General features: G+C 41.7%; 1 protein-coding gene across 1 annotated transcript in view; it reads left to right on the forward strand.

Annotated features, from left to right (window-relative positions):
* Nucleotides 1-19877, forward strand: part of CRAT (Carnitine O-Acetyl-Transferase) — an 81318-nt gene that overhangs the window by 23061 nt on the left and 38380 nt on the right. The window contains exons 6-9 of the mRNA XM_080272853.1: nt 4148-4319; nt 4763-4938; nt 8725-8825; nt 19353-19469. Coding sequence (XP_080128979.1) covers nt 4148-4319; nt 4763-4938; nt 8725-8825; nt 19353-19469 — 566 coding nt within the window. The remainder of the gene's footprint in view (nt 1-4147; nt 4320-4762; nt 4939-8724; nt 8826-19352; nt 19470-19877) is intronic.

Here is a 19877-nt window from a genome sequence, read left to right on the forward strand (position 1 = left end):
TAAACCATCGGCATATCTGTATGTACTCACCAGCTCCAGACCTGTATTCGTCGCATGAGTAACGAGGAGCGCGGTACCGCGTGAGTACAGCCAAAATGTAGCTGTGCTCTCAGTTCCACCTCTGGCTAAAAAAAGTAATGGCGTTACCACCATCGCTATTAAAATAGTAACAGCGTTATTCCCAGCTTTGTTTCCTTCTTTCCCTCTTTCCTCTTTTGTCTTTCCTCCTTTCTTTCCTCTTCTGTCTGTGGGTGACTCTACACTGAGTGACAAGCCAAATGGTTTCCTGTACACCAGGAAACTATTAACTATGCTGGGTAGTAACCACATAAGCAAACTATGGCATCTGGTGGTTTAGTGGGTAAGTAAGGCACTCCAGCCAGAGTGAACCTGTGTAGGTTTATATCCAAGGGATGATTGGGGTTTATTGCTCACGTAATGCCTCTCAGGGTTGAGTGAGGCTGGTCACTCTCATCTTAAATGTCAGGACCAATTTGCCTAGCCCCGGGCTCCAACTATGCTCATGGGGCAACACAGGATTAGATACTGATTTATCTATCTATCTATAGCCCGACGCCCGAATCCTGCAAGGGGTGGCCGGAGACAAAACGCCTCCAAGTTGCTCTGTCACCCACCATTTGACTACCCTCCCCCCAACTCACCCCCCCCTCCCTCATATACCTCTCAACTCCATCCCTCCACCTCTTCCTCGGTCTACCCTTCCCTCTCCCTCCCTCCACCTCACCTACATACACCCTCTTAGTCAGTCTTTCATTCTCCATTCTCTCCACATGTCCAAACCACCTCAGTGTATTTCTCCTAATCTTCTCAACCACATCCACCCCACAACATTCTTTCACTTCTTCATTCGTCAACCTGTTCCTCCATGTCACTCCATATGCTCCTCTCAAGTTACTCATTTCCACTACTCTCACTCTTGCCTTGTTCCCCTCTTGCAAGGTCCATGCCTCGCTTCCATACGTCAGGGTAGGGATCACAATACTATCATGCAGTGACTTCTTAACTTCCATACTCACCTCCCTATTTCTCATCACTGCTTTCAGTGAACCAACAACCTTCCTTCCCTGCTGTACCCCTTCACGCACTTCATCCCTCAAAGTTCCATCCTTACCCATCACACTACCCAAGTACTTGAATGCACTCACATTCTCCATATCCTCACAATCCAACCTCACTGTACATTCTGTGACTTCATTCCTCTCAAACACCCTAACTTTACTTTTGTTTACATTAACTTTCAGCTTCCTCCTCCTACACACTGTCCCAAATTCATTCACCAAACCTTGCAACTCCCATTCATCTTCACTCAACAATACTGTATCATCAGCAAACAGCAACACCGGAATCTTCCAAATCTCACCCTCATTCATTAGAGCCGGCCCCACTTCCACTGACCTACCTTGCACCTCCTTTACAACCCCATCCATGTATATATTAAACAGCCATGGAGACATCACACAACCCTGTTTCAGTCCCACAATGAGATCAAAGAACTCACTCAGCTCACCATCCACTCGCACCGTAGCCCTAGCTTCCTCGTACATACTCTTCACAGCACTCAACAATTTCCCCTCCACTCCATATATTCTTAATACCTTCCACATACCATGCCTATCTATTCTGTCATAAGCTTTCTCCAAGTCCATGAAGGCAGCATACACTTTCTTTCCCTTCTCTAGATACATCTCCACTAAACATCTTAGAACAAATATCTGATCCACACACCCTTTTCCCTTCCTAAATCCCTCTTGTTCTTCTCCAACTAGCTCCTCTGTCATATGCCTAACCCTGTCAATGAGTATTCTACCATATATTTTACCAGTCACACCAAGAAGGCAAATACCTGTATGGTTACATACTTCCCTCTCCCCTTTTCCTTTGTATAAAGGAACAATTATACCTGATTTCCAGTCCTCTGGAACCCTTCTCTCTTCCCAAGCCAATCTACACAACTTCCATATCCACTCCACAACAATCTCACCCTCATACCTCAGCATTTCACCACACACTCCATCAATTCCTGGGGCCTTTCCCAACTTGATCTTCTTCATAATAAATGTCACAAACACCATACAATTCCTTCTCACATGCATTATGTACTTGTTATCCATCATACTTCATATACATGTATTTGATCCAGTCATCTCATCTTACTCCTAAACCATCCTGTTAGTCACTCAGCAGTCAAATATATTCCTTACATTCTTTGATTATTCTTTCATATACATTAAATTCTCAATTATCTGGCTTAATTCAGCGAAGCCCTACGCTGGATATTGCAAAAGTGCCGGATATTGCATAGTACCCTCCCATTTGCTCAATATTCAGCGTCGAGCTGGATAAATGTGAGTACGTTTAAGTATTTGGGTAGTGTGATGAGTAAGGATGGAGGTTTGGAGGGTGAAGTGCTTGAAAGAGTACAGCAGGGAAGAAAGGTTGCTGGTTCCTTGAAAGCAGTGATAAGAAACAGGGAAGTGAGCATGGAAGTGAAAAAGTTACTACATGACAGTATTGTGATACCAACTCTAACGTACGGAAGTGAAGCTTGGACATTGTTGGAAGGACACAAGTCAAGAGTGAGAGCAGTGGAAATGAGTTATTTAAGAGGAGCCTGTGGAGTCACGTGGAGAGACAGGCTGACGAATGAGGATATAAAGGAGCGTTGTGGTGTGGATGTGGATGTGATAGGAAGCGTTATGAGGAACACACTGAGGTGGTTTGGCCATGTGGAGAGGATGGAGGGTGAGAGACTGATGAAGAGAGTGTATGTGAGTGAGGTGGAGGGGGGAAGAGGGAGGGGGAGGCCGAGGATGAGATGGAGGGATGGGGTGGAGAGGTATATGAGAGAGGGGGGTGTGAGTTGGGAGCAGGGCAGTGAAATGGCGGGGGACAGGGCGACTTGGAGGCGATTTGTTTGTGGCCACCCCAAACGGGATTGAGGCGTCTGGCAATAGATAGATAGATAGATAGAACTGTATCCTAAGAACTTTCCCATGGGTAAAAGATGAAAATTAAGCATGAAATACAAGAAAATACTGTAATGATAAAATACGGTAATACAGCGCCAATTAGCCACTGTTTATGAACTGGTTGATACACCTTGATTCCATACATTGCATAGAATTGACGTTTACCTCCCGTTTTGGGGGTGGATTTTACTTTATTTAAGCCAACCCAGCAGCATCAGATATTGCATTAGGCCAGATATTGTGATGACGGATAATTGAGAGTTTACTGTACCCTTTCTTTAGCATTCAGTAGACATTTACCATGCACTCTGGTCACTGTTTTTGTACTAGGGCACAGTCACAGCCTTCATCCACTCTTATGGGCCATTTCCATTCATCCAGGCTTTCTTCCGTGTTTCCAGTGTTAAACACTTCATTCCACACCCTCCACTATGCTGAATTATCTCTGCATACACCTCATCATCACCTGCTGTGTTCCCAGTCATCATCTGTTCCACAACGTACTTGCTTGTGGCAGTTCCACATTTCCTGGCACAGTATTCATTTGTTGCATACCACCAACTGCAGTCATACTTACTACAACTCTGATGTCATCTTTCCTTTTCATCAGCTTTTCAAAATATTGTTTCTGTCAGGTCATTCCTTAACTGCCATTTGTAAATATTCTTCCACTCTCATTCTTCACATTTTCAGATTTTCTTTACATCATTGGTACAGTTATACACTTTTTTCCTGAGTAGTTGTCATTGTCCAAGAAGTTGTTATTCATTTTCTTCTTATATCATCATTTACCTCTTTTACATTATTATTCTAGATGTGCAGTATTTACTGTACTGTATTGTAGTCGCGGTGCGCGACTCTGAGATTGTCATTATTGTGCCCTGGCAATGGACCCATCAACAGTGCATCCAATTTCGTGTAAAATATGATACGCCTGTGATTTGTGCACAATATATTTGTGTATAATAGTATTCATGTATACTGTAATATATTCGTGTACAATAATGCGATTTGTGTATAATATGATACGAAATCGGATGCGCTGTTGACGGTTAAGTTGCAAGGGTACTATAATGACAACCTCAGAGTCGTGCGCTGCGACCATAATAACACGTGATGACATGCCAGTAATGCATTTTGTTTTTGTTTTGTTTCAGTTCTTCAAGATTGATGTTTATGGGAAGGATGGAAGGCCCCTGAACGTCCGTCAGTTAGTACATCAGCTAAGGAATGTAGTCGAGCGTTCAACACATCCCACCCATCCTATTGGCATTCTGACAACACAGAATCGCAATGTATGGGGAAAAGCGTACAAGGAACTCAGGAAAGGCAAGATACCAAATCATTATAATATTTATGTCGAGAAAGGCAAGATACCACATCATTATATTTATGTGTAGTATTAACGTGTCAGCAAGTGGGTTGGTGGAGGGTTAGTGCCCCTCCCCGTTAAACAAATAACTCAGAGTCAATGGCCACCCCTTCCGTGATTATGGCGTCTGGCAATAGATAGATAGATAAATTAACAAGAGCAGAATTTCATATTGGTTATCACAGTAATTTTTCATTTAACACCTTCCATCACTACAGTCAGCAAAGAAGCATCAGGGAAACTAGCATATCAGCTTTATAGGTGGTGGTGGAGATTTTAGGTGACAGTTTTTCTGTAATTTGCTGTTTAGTTAATTACTAAAATTTAACATCAGAAGTGCATGTTTGTAATAAAGATTTACTGTCTAAGTAAATTACCTTTATTTCACTTTATTCACTAGACAAGACCAACCGAGCATCCATTGAGGAGATCCAGCGGTGCATCTTCCTGGTTGCCTTAGATGGCCCTGTGGTCAATCCAACTGGTAATGAGATGACAGATGCAGCTTTAACCTGTGTTCATGGCAATGGTCCACAAGGATATGCTGGCAACAGATGGTACGACAAAACCATCCAGGTTAGCTTATTCAATTTGTATACTGTATATACTGCATATATGTACAGTACATATATATATATATACTATATCTGTCTGTCTGTCTGACTGTCTGTCTGTCTGTCTGTCTGTCTCTCTGTATATATATATATATATATATATATATATATATATATACAGGTAATCCCTTAATTACCCCCCCCCTGCAAGTAAGAAGGAATGTTGCCTCCCTTGCATTATTTTACAGATATTTTTTTGGCAAATGCTCAGGCGAAGTTGCATCCATGGTGCCTCCTCTCCATGCCTTCCCTTATGCTACACGGGCGTCTGTTAGCACTCATGACTGGAATGTCACTCAGCCATATTGGAGAACTTCTGCCTATCAGAATTCTTTCCTTCCCCGAACTGGATCTCTCTGGAACTCGCTTCCCCAGAGTTGTTTCCCTCCAAATTTCAACCCACAGCTGTTCAAGTCTAACTGTTACCGATATTTTATGAACAGAGGACACTAGTAATCTGGAGTATGGATTATTTTTTTTTATTCATGTGTTTTTCCTTCTCGATTCTGTTACTGAAAAAAAAAAAAAAAAATCGTGCAAGGGTTACGTTCCCAGACCCTTCGTGTATACGTTCTGCCCATGTGTGCACGTAATTACGCTTGTGTATTAAGTATATTACATCTGAATAATACTGTTTATGCACTACATACACCTTATAAACTCGCATAAAGTATGAAAAACAACAAAAATGTAAGAAATTTAACACTGAAAGCTGACAAGCGCAGGCATAGGTGGAGACACTAGCAGTCTGGTGCACTAGCCCTCACTGCCTTCCGTATGCTACATTCTGCCTTCTTTATTGTACGAGCAGTTGACTCATTCACTCCAAACATACGATTCCTAGACAGTTCACAGGTGTAGGTGGAGACACTTTAGCACAGTCTGGTGCACTAGCCCTCACTGCCTCCCATATCCTATGTTCTGCGTTCTTTATTGTACGAACAGTTGACTCACTCACCCCAAACATACGGTTCCAAGACAATTCACCGTCAAAACATGGACGATTCCCCGTCATTCTATAAATATACTTATTATTGATTAATTAATACTTTAATAACTAATTTTCAGGGGGATTTTATAACTCATATAAGTAAAAACCTAGTGTACTGTATTTTCTAAATAAACTGGTATGTAAATAAATGACGGGGAATCGTCCTGATGGCGAACTGTCGCCGACATTCGTTCCCTAAGTTTGTCCAACACTTTAACTTTGTCTGCGACATCACTTTACTAGTCCGTTTTGGTGTGTTACCACATGCATCACTAGCACTACGCATAGGCCCCATGTTGACAAACAAGGCAAGCAATCACTGGAAGGCAGAAAAATAAGCCACAAATAACGATTCACGAGTCACGCACGGTTCGACCATCGGATTCAAACTGACTGTGGGGTGCATGGTAGACCGACCTCCCACACACACACACACACACACACACACACATGTATATATGTATGCACATGGGCAGCAGGTAGGCATTTTTGTATTTTATTCTCGTATATTAAAATTGTTTATTTGAATACTGTAATTTTATGTTTTAATTATTGTATGAAAAATTCGTGGATAACCGAAATCGCGTGAAAAAAGTTCATATATATATATATATATATATATATATATATATATACAATATCGATATATATACAGTGTATATATATATATATATACATATATATATATATATATATATATATATATATATATATATATATTCAGTACGTCCCCCTAGTACGCGAGTATATGGGCGGCAGAGGATGGCGCGTACTAGGAATTTGCGTTCTCTGAATACATAAACCTATGGGAAAAATTACATATGGGCGGCACCTCCCTTTGTGGGCAACCCTTGAGACTCCTTTCAGGCCTAAGTATTGTACTGTACAGGGGAACTGTACCTAAGATAAAGTAAACCAACAAGATTATGGCTTTACTAAGTCAACAAGGATATGGCTTAACTAAACCTACAAGAATATGAGTGCTCACCTTAACCCAAGAGGACAGCAGGCGAATTGTCTCCTACACCACTCGGTTTCGAGACAATGCGTCATCAAGTCAATTCACCATCACAGCAATAACAAGACAATTCGCCGTCATTAAAAAAGACAGCTGTGGATAATGCTAGAATAATTCAAAGGTGACTACAGCCAGGCAGAAACAAGTTAATTAAACCACCAGTGATGGAGAGTGGATGCTTGTCTGTGAGCCATTTCCTGGGAGGATCAAGAGGATGATGCAGTGTCGGAGGTGTCAGAAATAGACATTGAAGGGTTTATGAACGATGTGAGTGCATTAGCCAGTGAAAATGTCGAAAGTGCTGATGACGAGATTGGTGAGGAAGGTGGTGTGTCAAGTGCTTTCTTTTTTCTGTTTTTCTCTCATTCTCCACAATGAACACCAAGTCATCAGCATAACACCTCTTCCATGGGAGTCCATTTCTGGAGTTAAGTGAGAGCTTCAAGCACCATGATAAACAATGAGGGGCTGAAGGCTGACCCTGATGAATGCCATCTTTCACAGAAAACTCATCACTCAAATTTCTCTTCACACTCACCTGGGTGCAAGTACCCTTGGATATTGCCAAGGCCACTTAACCAGCCACTCCTCAATCCCAGGCTTTCTCATAGCCCACTTCATCACCTCCCTAGGAACTCTGTTAGAGGTCTTCTCCAAGTCAACAATTTTTCCTAAAGCTGTCAGACAATGAATATTGCATCATTGGCCCCATTGCCTGGCATAAACTCAAACTGCATCTCATCAGTATTTAGTCTTTCCCTTACCATACTTTCCAGGACTTTCTCCATTATCTTCATTATCTGGTCCAAATGGTTTATGCCTCTATAATATCCTCTTTCCAGGGTTTCACTCTTCCTTTTTTACTCATTATTAAGAAGTTATATAGAAATCATTTAAGAATATTTTTCATTTTTCATCTAGTCACAGTTTTCCCCATTTAAACCGGAGTGTAGGTACCAGGTGCTTGATTACTTACTTCTGACGTTTAAAGCAAGGATGATAAGCCCCACTTGGTCCTGAGTGGCATTATAAGACACTAACCATCGATCAAATGGAAGCTGAGGCTCCATCTAGTTGAAGCACCATAACCTACTAACTAAACCATGCATCATTTGGCAATGTTACCAGCAAGTGCAGTAAATGGTTTCCTGGATAACAGGGAACCATTTAGCTTGTCACTCAGTGTAGAGTCACCTGGGGAGAGAGAAAGAGAGAGAGAGAGTGAGAGAACTGCATGAAGTTTACAGAAGATATTGTGTACACTGAACCAAAGTAGTTTTTTATCTTAAAGGTTTGTAGAGGAAAAAAGATGGTGTGGGCATTATTAACAGTTTGATGGTTTGGGTGTGTTGCTCTGTTTGATTGTAGAAAAGTGAACTCATTTCGTCAGGAATAAACTCCTGTAGTGTTCAGACATTATGCAGTGATTCTTTGACACAATTTGTATTGTCATTTTGTCATTGTTGCAGAAGCATTATTTATAAACTTAGTTTAATTTACAGATTATGGAAATATGGCAGTTTTAAGTGTTAGTCAGGATGTAGGTCAGGAGCTGTGTACATTGTCTTGAGTCTGTAGGCAGTGGCTGCAGGTTTTTCAGTCATGTAGTACTACTTTGGGATAGTCAGGTCATCTACCCATAAATGTTGTGAACTGTTGTAGCATAGCATCAGGACCCTTCATCATCCAAATAGTAATGGGATTGACTTACTACTGTTGTTTTTTATTTCTCTCCACAGTTTGTCGTTGGCAAGAAGGGTGCAGTTGGACTGACCTATGAACATACACCAGCTGAGGGGCCTCCCATTGCCAATTTAATGGATCACATTATGGATTATATGTGAGGGGTTGATTATATGGAGTACGGTAGTCCGTTAGATGCATGAGCTCAGTGTACTAAGTCATACATGTTACTAGTTTAGATACGTGTTACTAAGTTTAGTAGTAGTTGGAGTAAGCTAGAAAGACTGCTTGGTCTCATATATATATATATATATATATATATATATATATATATATATATATGTATGTATGTGTGTGTGTGTGTGTGTGTGTGTGTGTGTGTATATACAGTAAACCCTTCATAAGTCAAAACTGTATGGGGCTCTAGGGTTGTTCGTCTTACCGAATTTTCTGACTAACCGGAAATAATTAAAAAAAAAAAAAAATTATTCATCCCACAATAATTGCAAATTATATGTGATTATATACTTGTTTATTAACACTAAACCAAAGAAGCATTTAAAAGCAATAAAAACAAACAATAAAAACAATTTAGTGCATATCATAGGCTAGATAGGATAGGAGATTGCTTAGTTGGAGGGGTGCAGCAATCACTTAATTACATAAATTTCTGCTCTTATTACTTCACTTTACAATAGTTAAACTAAAATGTAACTGTAACACTTGGAATATAATAAACTAAAATGTAGCACATGGAATATAAGAAACAAAAATGTAACCTGTTGAATAAACACTAAAGTCACACCTCAGTCACTGTTCGACTTACTCGGAAATTCTGCCTTCTGCCTGGTTGACTTATTGAAGTTTTACTGTAAGTAATCCCTCTAATATCCAAACGCCCAATATCCGAACATCCCCACTAACCGGACATAATCGTCCCAGGATCCAATATTCCAAAAAAAAAAAAAAAAAAAAAAAAAAAAAAAAAAAAAAAAAATCCCGCCCGTAATTTGAACTTGGCGCGCAGGGCACGGGACAGCTTTGTTGTGGCGCGTCATTCCTCTGACATCTTCTAGAGCGCCCCTGCATCCTCCCCACTTTCCGCCTCTCTCTCGGCGCGAGTGAACGCACGTTGTCATGGCTGCCCATGTGCTCGCTTTTGTGGTGGTGCCTTATCTGCTGCAGGCACTCCTGCTGCTCTCGTATCTCTCCTTCGTGTGTGTGATGATGGCCCCGCCGCCTGTGAAGAGGAAGAGAGTGGTGTTGACTCTGGAGAAGAAGCGGGAGATATTGGAGAAAGTAGATGCGGGGTGGTCTTCTTCACGCATCCTCCGTGAGTTTAACCTGGCCCGATTTACTTTGTTTGATATTAAGAGATCCCGAGACAAACTCATGCAGTACACGGCTGACTTCTCGTCGAGAAGCAAGCGCAACGTGGAGAGGAAGGTGATGTTTACTCGCAAGTTTGCTGAAATCGACCGCTCCACGTTGATTTGGTATCGACAGCAACGTGCTGCTGGTGTGATGGTATGTGGTATGGAGCTGAAGGCTGCTGCTGAGAAGTTCGCCAGGTTTCACGATGCCCTAGACTTCAAGGCATCCGAGGGTTGGCTCTTCGCATTTAAGTTACGGCATGGCCTTACCAACCGTAAGGCTCATGGCGAAGCTTTGGAAACTAACGAAGATGGAGTTGACGAGTTTCGGCACAAAGTGAAGGGCTTGATTGACAGGGAGGGCCTCACTCTCGGTCAAGTCTACAACACTGACGAAACTGGTTTATTCTATCGCTCTTTGCCAACGAACACTCTAGCCGAGGAGACGGAGAAGCGTGTACCTGGCCGCAAGCTCTCCAAGGAACGGATATCTGCTTTGTGTTGTGCCAGTGCTTACGGCATGCACCGGCTTAAGCCCGTTATTGTTGGCCGTGCAAAGCAGCCTCGGTGTCTTCATGGGGTGATGGATGTCCTTCCTGTCGTCTGGTACCATTCTTTGAAGGCTTGGTTCACAGCCCAGATCTTCAAAGATTGGTTCCAGCGCCATTTTGTCAAGGAGGTCATACATTACCAGACGGAGAAACTGGGAATCCCACGTGACCAGGTAAAGGCTCTCCTTCTCCTCGACAATGCATCTGCCCACCCGTGCGACAAGGACTTGGTGGCTGAGAATGGCCGCATTAGGTGCATGTTTCTGCCACCTAATACGACTGCTCTCATCCAACCAATGGACCAAGGAGTGATCGTGGCAACGAAGCGCCTATACGGCCGAAAGTTCCTGGCGAGGTGATGGTTGTTCTCGAGGACGAGGACGAGCACAGGGACTGACGGGACATGTGAGGCCAGCGGACTTTGGAAAACCTTAGCCGCTACAACATCAAGTCTGCAATCTACAACTGGGCCAGTGCATAGAAGGAAATCCCTGTCAAGTCTCTAGAAAATGGTTGGTCTCGTCTGCTTCTCGGAACGAATGTGAAGTACGATTTCTTAGGTTTTGACGTGGATGACTTCCATGCACGTCTACGTATGCACGGCGACGATGTTGATGTGGACGACGTGCGTGAGTGGTTTGATGACGATGAGGGCGATCCTGGGTATCAGACTCTGTCTGATATCGAGATCGCATCTTCAGTTGCAGGTATCAGTACCCAGCTTGAAGATTCCGACAAGGATGGCGACGATGATGCGGACTCCTCTCAACATGACACAACTCCAGCCATCCCCAAGCTGAGCGCACTCTGGGATCACTTAGAGTTCGTTCTGAACTACCTGGAACACCCGGACTGCGACAGGGACATGGGGCCCTTGGGACTTGTGGAAGAACTGCGTGCTTTCAGGCAGCGCATCATAAATCGTCAGAATCGTCGTTCCTTGCGTCAATCAACCATTGACAGTTTTTTCAGGCCCGTGACCCCCGCTGTGGCCAGCCCTGCCTCCACTCCGTTGCCTCCCCAAGACAGGCCCTCTTGCTCCGAGCCACAGCCCAACACATCAGCCATGGTGGAGTCACCGCTCAACGTGAGTTTGCGTCTGTCTTCAGAGTTGTCTGCAGTGGGTACGCCATCACCACGACCCAGCGACGCACCCCTAGGTCACCTCCCTGTGCTACTCTCAGACTCTGACAGTAATTAGATGCCAAGAACTTCTCCACTAGACCACACAGGAATTTACAGTGTTGTGCAATGAAAAAAACAGTGCATTGTGTTAAGGATTTACAGTTGTGAGTGAAAAGACAAACAATTTTTGGACTAAATTTAACGTAAATTAACTTGTGTGTTTTTGGTTTAGAAAATGGTTATAAGAGTGGAAAGACTTAAAGTGCATAGTGCAACACTTATTAAGTTACAATGGAGCATAAGTTAGACAAGAGTGCGCATTGTGAAGAGAATGGACTTCTGAGTGTGAATGACTAAGTTCAGTGCAAGACTTCATGAACAGTGTACTGCAAGTGCTTCAGGAAATCCTTCTTACCGTCAGAGTCTGAGAGGAAGCGGTTATTCATCGAGATGGCCATGGACTTGCTGTAAGTAGGCAGAATGTTTCATACTGTACTCAACTGTATTTTCCATACTATACTTACCTCAAACACCTCATTTCACTTTTTTATGTCCCTTATTGGTGTGAATATGCTGCATCTTAGGTGCTATGCATGTGCAGTAGGGAGGTGTTTTTCTGAGTTAGGCTAGGTTAGGGTCCATAACTACCAGTTCAGGAGCCAGGGACTTGTAAGTACCCAGAATGTTGAATATTGTATGAACCTACCTCAAAAACCTCATTTTATGGTTCTTTTGCATTTATTTCAGTCTTTTATGTCCCTTATTGGTGTGATTTGGGTCTTAAATACGTGCTATGGATGTCCAGAGGGAGTTGTATAGGTGTTTTTCTGAGTTAGAGTCCATAAGTACAAGTCCAGAAGCTGGGGCCCAATATCTGGACAGGACCACTATCCGGACCTGCCTATGATTCTATTACGTCGGATATTGGAGGGATTATTGTGTGTGTATATATATATATATATATATATATATATATATATATATATATATATATATATATAGATATACATACATACAGTATATGTGTGTGTGTGTTTGTGTGTGTGTGTGTGTGTGTACCTCGAATACTGTACCAGTGTACAGTGATCCCTTGGTTATCATGCACTTGGTAATAGTAGCTTTTGTTTTCACTGCTAAATGAAAATCTGCACTCCGGCCGTTATCTTGCATTTGGGGGCCAAAAAAAATTCATTATTGTGCACCTGAGCTTGTGTCTGCCAACAATGATGGTGCAGATTCTGAGGTTTCTGATGGCTTTGAGGGATTCAAAGATGAGGCCTTATTCAAGGAGTTAATCCCAGGTGATGGAGGCATCTAACTCTCCATCCCCTAGCCACAGAATCCCTTACTCCCAAGCCCATCTCGGGTCTCTTTATGGTACGTATTTCTTCCGTACAGTGCCCTTTTCATCATTTCTATGAAACAAACTATGCCATAACAGTATGTATGTGTTGAGTCTAAATTGTTGTACAAAGGAAAAGTTGAGTTTACATGTTGGGTGCTCAGTACCCATTAGGACAAATCTCATATGTTGTGTGCTTACATTATCGTGCATTTTCATTATCACACACTAGGTGAGGTGTCATTTATGCACAATAGCCAAAGGATTACTGTATATCAGTTCTTTTGATGAATTCTTTTGATGAATTACGCATAACTTAATGCTTGTTGGTTATTGTGTTTTATTCATTCTTTTTGTACATGTTTTATTTTGTTTTCGTAGTAGCTTTTTGAGTGTTGTAAATTTTGCATTTTGATCATTTATGCATGCTGTTCTTTTATATTTCTTCTGTATTTCATTTCAGAAACAATAAGATGGATGAGATGCAGTAAGTATATTATAATCTCCTGATGCAGAGTAAGTAGTGATTTAGATGGTATAGTATTCTGTGACTTAGGAGTTATATACCTTGGTTAGTTGACATTGCCTTGCACTTTACTGTAGTTAAGTATTCAGTAATACAAAAGGTACCAGTAAGAAAGACCAATACATAGCATCACATTGTGTTATGAATGTATGTGATAGTGAGAGAAGCATTGCAAAAAAAGGGTGTGAGGACTGTTCAGAATGAGAGAAAAAATTAAAATACTGTATTGTTAAACAAAGCACTGCTCTGTAGGAGGACATAAATATGGGCAAAATGTAGAGGATTAAATGACCGTGAGGACAAGTGAACCTATTATGTACACGTGGAATGCATACTAACAATGTTTGGGTAGGAGTGTTCAAGGATTATGTAGTATTGTTTCTGTTGCTTAGTCCTAGTCTTTCTAATTGAGCAGACCTGTTGATATCAGGTAAGCAATTGCCCCTGTGGGGTTACCTCATAGGTTCCCTACACTGTTGATGTTGTGTGTACATTTTAACGTGGCATGTGTGCACTGTTTCATTCTATCATTTATGAAGGCTCCAGCATGCTTGCATGCATCAGCCTTGGTCACCTAACGGTAGCTTTCCACATCTGCTTCTCTCAACATTACCCCTGATGACATTTACCTTTTTCACCCACTGCACCCAGTTGTCATCCTCCATTCTCTCAGCATGTCCAAACCATCTCAGTCTACCCCTCCTCATCACAACACCAGTACATTCAAGACCCTCCTTCCTCTGAACTCTTCAAATGCAGTCATAGCCCCCCCAGGCCACATATTCAACAATGCACTGCACATCCATCTAATCATTATCATTTCAGTTTGTTTGAGCTTTTAGATATCCTCTTCCTTTACTGCCTGGGCATCGCCACCTTACAGCCTTACACTTCTAACACATGCCGCATATATGGATCCTCTAGCATGAAGCGAATCAGTATCAGGAGAGGCAAAAGCTTCACCTGTGCGAGTGTCACGTTTCCTGGCACTGCATTCCTTCTCTGTACACCCCCAACACCAATCATGTTAACAGTCGCTTTGATCTCTCCGTTCCCATTCATCAGCCTTTCAAAATGTTCTTTCCATCAAATCCATACTTCATCTCATGGGTTAACCCCTATAGACTGCAAATTTCCCAGCCCACAATCCCCAGAACTGCAAAAACAGTTCAATTTTTGAACTTTCCATCCATCCATCCATCGCCAGACGCCATGTATCCCAAATGGGGTGGCCAACGGCTTAGAGTTAATTGTTTTACAGGGAGGGGCACTAATCCTCCACCAACCCCACTTGACACGTAGGGATGCCAACAGCAAGGTAATATTTTTTTTGACAGGTTTCAGGAGCTTGAACTTACTCACTGATAATGTATGTTTCGCTTTCATATGATTTACAGCTACTGCAATATTGACCATCAAAGAACATCCAAAATAAAAATTGTTACCCCTCGTGTTTAAGAAGAGAGAGAGAGAGAGAGCATCAAAGTAAATTTTGGTCTTATAGATTTGAAGAGTTTGATTTTACACACCAGAAAATATATATATATCACTCTCATATGTCTAATGGTTACTGCATAATTGGCAGTCAGAAATAATAAAAAAGTCACTCCTCACTATGAGCATGAATGGGACGTCCTTAAGAAATAAAGGGGAATAGGGAAGTGGAGGGTGTGTGGGGTGACATCAGGAGGGGGAGAAACGGAAGGAATTTGTCTGCCACACACACACACACTATAGTTTAGAGGGGGTATGGGGGGCAGTTTGGGTGGGAGGGGACACAGAAGGCAGGATCCAATGAGACAAACGGAGGTGGAGAGATGGCCTGGGGAGAGAGGGGGTCTCCACATCTGGGAAAGGGGCCAGATCATGCCTCCCACCACCTGATCTCTTAGTTCCCATTGGCCAGGTCCCACATACATCATAAAAGAGGCGGTGCTACCTGCTGCCAGTTGTTGGTAGCCTCTGTACCATCAACAGCCATAGGACTTTATGTGACATTTCTGTAACTGTCATTCGACAGCCATAGGTCTTTAGGGGTTGATAATGTACCACTTACATCCTTCACACTTTCACATTTCTTTCCACTGTTGTTTGTACATTTCCACACCTCTTTCCAGAGTGATTTATTTTCAGAGTAATTTGCATTCATTTTTGTTCCAAGATCATCATTTACTGCCCCTTTTCCTCTTCACTAGTCCCTTTACATGCTTCTTGTTCTTAATATATTCAGTTCTTATTTCAACTAAACCACTGTCCTATATCCACTCTAGCCACTTCTTCCTCTAGTCCTCCACTACTCTCTTAACCTCTTCTTCCCACCATGCCTTACCTTTCTTCTTTGTTGTTACTCTTTCCACACCAAACACCACTTTTGCATTCCCAATTTTCTCATTATGATTACTATTTAACATTGCACATACTGTACTATAAACATTCACTGTGTGATCGCTGCATTAGTTATATTTTGCTGTATTGGCACTGCAATACTCGTACCACACACTTGCAGTGAAATACATTTTCAAAACCGTTGTATAATGCTTTTTTCCAATAATCTGGACACTCCATATTATAATAATTATGATGATAATATCTCAGATTGCGCCATTGTCGCGTCACTGCTGTGTCACTGTTACTGCAGTATATTTATTACACAGAGGCACTTATGGAGAATAACATGTTTCCAGTATATATGGATATATAAAAATATAATTCGGTATTGCTAACTAATTCATGTCGCTGTCACGTCACTGTTACCGTAATGTATTCATCACTTGTTGGGGAGGGTTTGTTATTGTCATCCTAATCCCATATAAAGCATGGGAAGCTGCCTTAATCCCTCAAGACCAATGCCATACGATCGTGCTTTTGTGTAATTTGATACGCCAGCCTATCCCGCACGACTGATAAAGACACGCGAAAAACTGGGGGAGGGTAACTCTGCCCCTTTGGTGATGTATATAGGATCAGACCAATGAGAGCTAGAGTATCTAGGGTGGTATGGTGTGATTGGCCCCCTAAGGTGGGGGAGAAGAACCCCCCCCCTCCACCACCATCACTTTACCTCCCTCAGCTCCATTGCATCATCTCCACATTGTCCCCTCCCAACCAACCATACCCCAATATACCCCCTACAGCAGTGTGTGTGCATAGCAACCCTTCTCCCCTCTTCCTCCTCCCCCTCCCTCCTCCCCTATCCCTCCATCCTCCTCCCCCCTCCAGCCATACACACTCCACCTCCACTTTTCGGCTGGCTTGTTTTGTTGCTGTGGGTGTATGCCACACTGACATTTCATGCCTAGGGAACACTTCACATTGACATTAGTTATGTACCGGTATATATAATTATTGATTGTAAATAAGGCATTTTCCGCACATTTTCTATTTTCGCCCATGGGGATTGGTAACTTTTTTGCATCTTTGACAGGCGATTGTGCGATAACTATTTGGTCAGTCTGGCTGAAATACACATTTTCTGGTGTGTAAATTTAGTCTCTTGAAATGTGGAAGAAAAATTTTTACCTTGGTGAAAGTAAAAAAATCGACCCTGTTTTGCAGCTGGAGGGACAGACCTGCTGAGCGAATTGCATACTTTGGGGGTTAATGCCTGCACTACTTTGAAAAATGGCTGGACTGCATATGCAGACACCCGTCTCTTCACCACTAGTACAGTACAGTAATCCCGCATATTTCGCGGTAGTTACGTTCTTGTAACCCCCGCGAAAAGTCAATTCCGCGAATACTCTATTAACAATTGAATCTTACACTTGTGTCCACCATGCTGCCCATCACACAGTCCATGTCCATACTGATTGCGAGACAATTCGCCGTCAGACGATTCCCCGTCAAAACATGGACGATTCCCCTTCAGAACAATTCGCACCCTGGACGATTCCCCGCCATTCTATAAATATACTAATCAATACTTTTATCAATATACTTATTATTAATTAATCAATACTTTAATAACTATATTTCAGGGGGATCCAGCAAAGTCTATGTTCAGTAGCGTAGGTTCTGGATATTATTTATCAGTTGCACCTTTAGTCAATAATTAACTTGTTTCTTTGTCGCTGTAGTCGCCTTTGAATTATATTCTAGCGTCACCCATAGCCATCTTCATTAATGAAGGCGAATTGTTTTGTGTTTGTTGTGACTGCGAATTGTCCCGAAACCTCCATACTCATCCCGAAATACCTTCTTACAAGATTGAAAGCACATACTCCATTATGAAGGAAAAACGTAAACACCGTACTGAAATACACAATTATCTACACATTTATTCACAAAACAGTACAAAATAAAAAGATGCATTAACTGGTGATAGCAAACACTCGCACGGTCACTTCTTAGCTTGTCCAGTAACACAATTTTCTCTGCTAAGGTCATAACTTTTCTTGATCGTTTTGTCACTTTGGAGTTCTTGCTAATTGTATTATTAGCCTTTGGTGAGACTGGCTTACGTCCTGGGGCCATGTGGAAAGCAAGTGGGAGGCAAGAGGCTCATATCATAGTGCAGTTAAAAGCACACCAGACACGTAAGGCAGTCAGGCGTGGACTGAGGAATGCGGGGCAGAGAGCAGTGTTGCCATATCCAAACAACGAAATTATGCTAGGGCAATGAAAAAATTATGCTAGATTGAGCAAATTTGTTCCAAGTAAAAAATGAATTATGCTAACTTGAAGCTAAATGATAAAATTCTATACATATTCGTGCAACATATTAATTATGTATTGTTTACTTTGAAAATATTAAAATGAACCTACATACAGTAAGAGGATAAATATCGGTTTTCTGCCCATACTGCTTTTTCCCACGAAACTTACGTTTTTCTGATGGATTTTGATGTGATTCATTCGATTTTGAGCATCATTTCCGTCGGAAATAACCAGATTTTGAGATATGACCCCCCCATCCCCCTGCAATAATGGGGGATCTTTGGGGAATAGGGGGTTATAGGAAGGGGGGGAAACACAGAAAATGGTCATTTCCGACCGAAATCAAGCTGAAAATCGAATGAATCATACCAAAATCCATCGGAAAAATCTAGGTTTCATGGGTAAAGTACAAAGCTCAAACTAATCCTAACCTAACCGAACCAAACCTAACCTAACCTAATCCAACCTAACCTAACCTAACCTCACCTAACCTAATCCAACCCAACCAAGCCCAAACTGAAAGTAACCAACTATTCAAACATCTTCTTACCTTATTCGTCTCTCTCTCTCTCTCTGATTTGTAGCTTTTATAAAATTATTCCAAAAATATTCCATTCCATTCTAAATTATGCTAGAATGATTCTAAAACTTCTAATATGCTAAAAAATATTCCGGACTCGAAAATTTGATCAAAATTATGCTAAAAGAATAAAATTATGTTAGATATGGTAACACTGGCAGAGGGGCCACGGGAAAGGGACAGAGGGTGGCGTGAGTTTACCGCGCTACAATTGCAAGCTGCGGGAATTTCAAATTTTTTATTTTCTGTATATTCAAGGATATTTTTGTTGAACTTATTAATGCTAAGAAAATCCGCGAGAGGGCAAAACCGTAGACAAAAAATCCGCAAAAAATGCGGGATTACTGTACTCTTGGACTACATATGCAGACATCTGTCATTGAAGGGTTAACATAAAGTTATATATATAAACCTTGATGATTATGCTCTGACTCAAACAAATTTAATACAGTCCTACTTTACATAAGGCCAGTTGTACCTCACTCTTATCAGTGCAGTTTTACCCGAATTAACACAAATATTTTGGTGCAGGATGGCAGGAAAAGAACAGCAGCAGGCAGAAGAACTCTCCCGTCCTCACCGCCTCATGTTTAATATCAGTGCTGACATCAAGCAGGATATTGAAGATGCTAAAGTAGCTTTGGAAAGGTAAGTTCAAAATTCTGTTCAAATTAAATATTTTTAGGCACAGTAGTGTAGACATGTGGAAAGGATATATAAGAGTAACTGGGGGAAGTGCTGTACAGCTTATGGAGAGGACTGCTTCTGCAGACAAACCAAGAAAAATGTGGGATGAAGTCCTGAGTATGAACCACACGGTAGAGGACTTGACTGGAATGTTGCAGGCAACTGTACAGCTTGGAGAGCAGCCATCAAGTCAAAAAGGCTGACCAAATGCAAGCATGGAACACTGCCTTGGAAATGTATGAATGTATGTTTGTCTGTATGTAAACTGTGTTTGTATACGGCATGCCCTTGTTTTACAATGAGGATGTTTTTGAAAATAAATAATTGCATAATGATTTATCATATACCGAATCAGTTATAACATGAGTT

Source organism: Coenobita brevimanus, chromosome 6 (assembly GCF_032717465.1).
Source record: "Coenobita brevimanus isolate Jiangsu-jjx chromosome 6, ASM3271746v2, whole genome shotgun sequence".
In the NCBI taxonomy this organism is placed as follows: Eukaryota; Metazoa; Arthropoda; class Malacostraca; order Decapoda; family Coenobitidae; genus Coenobita; species Coenobita brevimanus.